Source organism: Octopus bimaculoides, chromosome 1, assembly GCF_001194135.2.
Source record: "Octopus bimaculoides isolate UCB-OBI-ISO-001 chromosome 1, ASM119413v2, whole genome shotgun sequence".
In the NCBI taxonomy this organism is placed as follows: domain Eukaryota; kingdom Metazoa; phylum Mollusca; class Cephalopoda; order Octopoda; family Octopodidae; genus Octopus; species Octopus bimaculoides.
In genome coordinates this window covers 157,461,122-157,462,930 of record NC_068981.1, presented here as the reverse complement: position 1 = coordinate 157,462,930, position 1,809 = coordinate 157,461,122, and the positions used below count along the sequence as shown (strand labels likewise).

General features: G+C 40.2%; 1 protein-coding gene across 1 annotated transcript in view; it reads left to right on the top strand.

The window, feature by feature from the left end:
* LOC106874088 (globin-like) overlaps positions 1 to 1,590 on the top strand; it is a 66,781-nt gene extending 65,191 nt beyond the window's left edge. The window contains exon 4 of the mRNA XM_014921689.2: positions 1,264 to 1,590. Within this exon, the coding sequence (XP_014777175.1) occupies positions 1,264 to 1,398 (135 nt within the window). The 3' untranslated portion in view covers positions 1,399 to 1,590. The remainder of the gene's footprint in view (positions 1 to 1,263) is intronic.
* Positions 1,591 to 1,809: the final 219 nt, after the last annotated feature.

The window sequence follows — 1,809 nt, the reverse complement described above, 5'->3', positions numbered from 1 at the left end:
GTGTACCCTAAACGTAGTTCTCGGGGATATTCAGCGTGACACAGTGTGATAAGGCTGACCCTTTGAATTACAGGCACAACAGAAACTAAGAGTGAGAGAAAGTTGTGGTGGAAAAGTACAGCAGGGTTCGCCACCATCCCCTGCCGGAGCCTCGTGGAGCTTTATGTGTTTTCGCTGAATAAACACTCACAACGCCCGGTCTGGGAATCGAAACCGCGATTCTATGACCGCGAGTCTGCTGCCCTAACTACTGGGCCATTACGCCTCCACACCTGTTCGACATAATCCACATAATCCCACAATTCCGTAAAACTCGAACATCACAAGAGTGAGTGCAGTACAGTTTCGTAGTTCTTGTCTAATTTCGGATAGTTTCACCTGGAGGGAACTTCCACACCCGTAGAGTTTATCTCGAATCCGTATCGACCTTCAGTAGTACTGCTAGGTTGATGATTTCTAGAAGTTACCTATATTAGTCCTCAACCAGAATAGACAAGCCAGTCCGTCTTCGTTTTGACGCCTACAGCTTCCCTGAGGATGTCATCTTCATCTTGAATTATTGGTGCAATAGAACTTCTATTGACCACATTGCCCAGCAGACAGAGGACACTGAACGCTTAACGATATTCCAAGTGTCAGGGGTCCAGTCATTCTCTTCTGTCACAAGTCTGCAGCTTCGTCAAAGAGAAGAGCTATAGAAAACGTGATTTATAAACAGAGATCACACCTGCTCACCGTCCAGGAATCTCTGCAAGTGGCGCAACTTCTGCGCTTGTTTGTGCTTCAGCAGCTATAGTATTCCAATCTCGTCTTCCAAGAAGCACCAGCAGTTGATGGACCTCATGAACAGTGTCTATTCATCCATTCCCTGTGGGCGAAAGCGAAATAGTAATCATTCGTCTGTCCTATACGGGAACTGCAACAAGACACGATGGTCAGACGGTAAATTATGACAGAATAGATATAAGCATTTTCCATCTCATCTCAAACTTTCAGAGACAACTTCCTCTCATTCGAATTCTGGGGGATAATAACACTCTGCTTGTACCTTATCCTATTTCCTATCCGTACCGAACTAGATCCAAGCAGTTCAATCGATTCGACTGTTTAGTGCACCACAACATTGTCCTCTGGCTTAGACTAGCCTCCTCAGGTACCAAGCTACAAACCTTACCAATTTGTTCAGATTTGTCTTTGTTCTTGTAATGTATGGAGATATCGGTCATTACAATTTTTATAATGTTCTTTGTTTTAATTTTTCAGAACTTGGCTTTGGTGTTTATAGATTTCATGGAAGAAAGATTGGGAAGCAACTTCACTCCTTTGGCGAAATCTTCGTGGCAGAAAGCGTTAGTGGTTGTGGTTGATGTCTGCCATAGAGGTATGAATGAGGAGTGATAAAAAGCCTGCGGCAAAGACCATATCGTACCTTTTTAGGTACAAGGACAAAAACAACCATAACAAGAGGGAAAAAAAAATGAAAAAAAAACAAAAAACAGCAACAATAACATCAGGAACCAGAGGATAAAATATTGAGGTTTGGTTAAGCAAAATCAATTCACTGTAAAAAAAAAATGGAAGAAAACGAAAGATCTACACCTTAAAGTATAGACCTCATAAAAGTTGTATATATCTTCTATGTAATCGGCCATTTACCCAGGGACATATATGTAAATACACATATGTAGATGAGTATATAAATATATGTATATGCTCATATGTGTATGTATATATATATATATATATATATATATATATATATATATATATATGTATGTATGTATGTACATACACCTATGTATATACCTA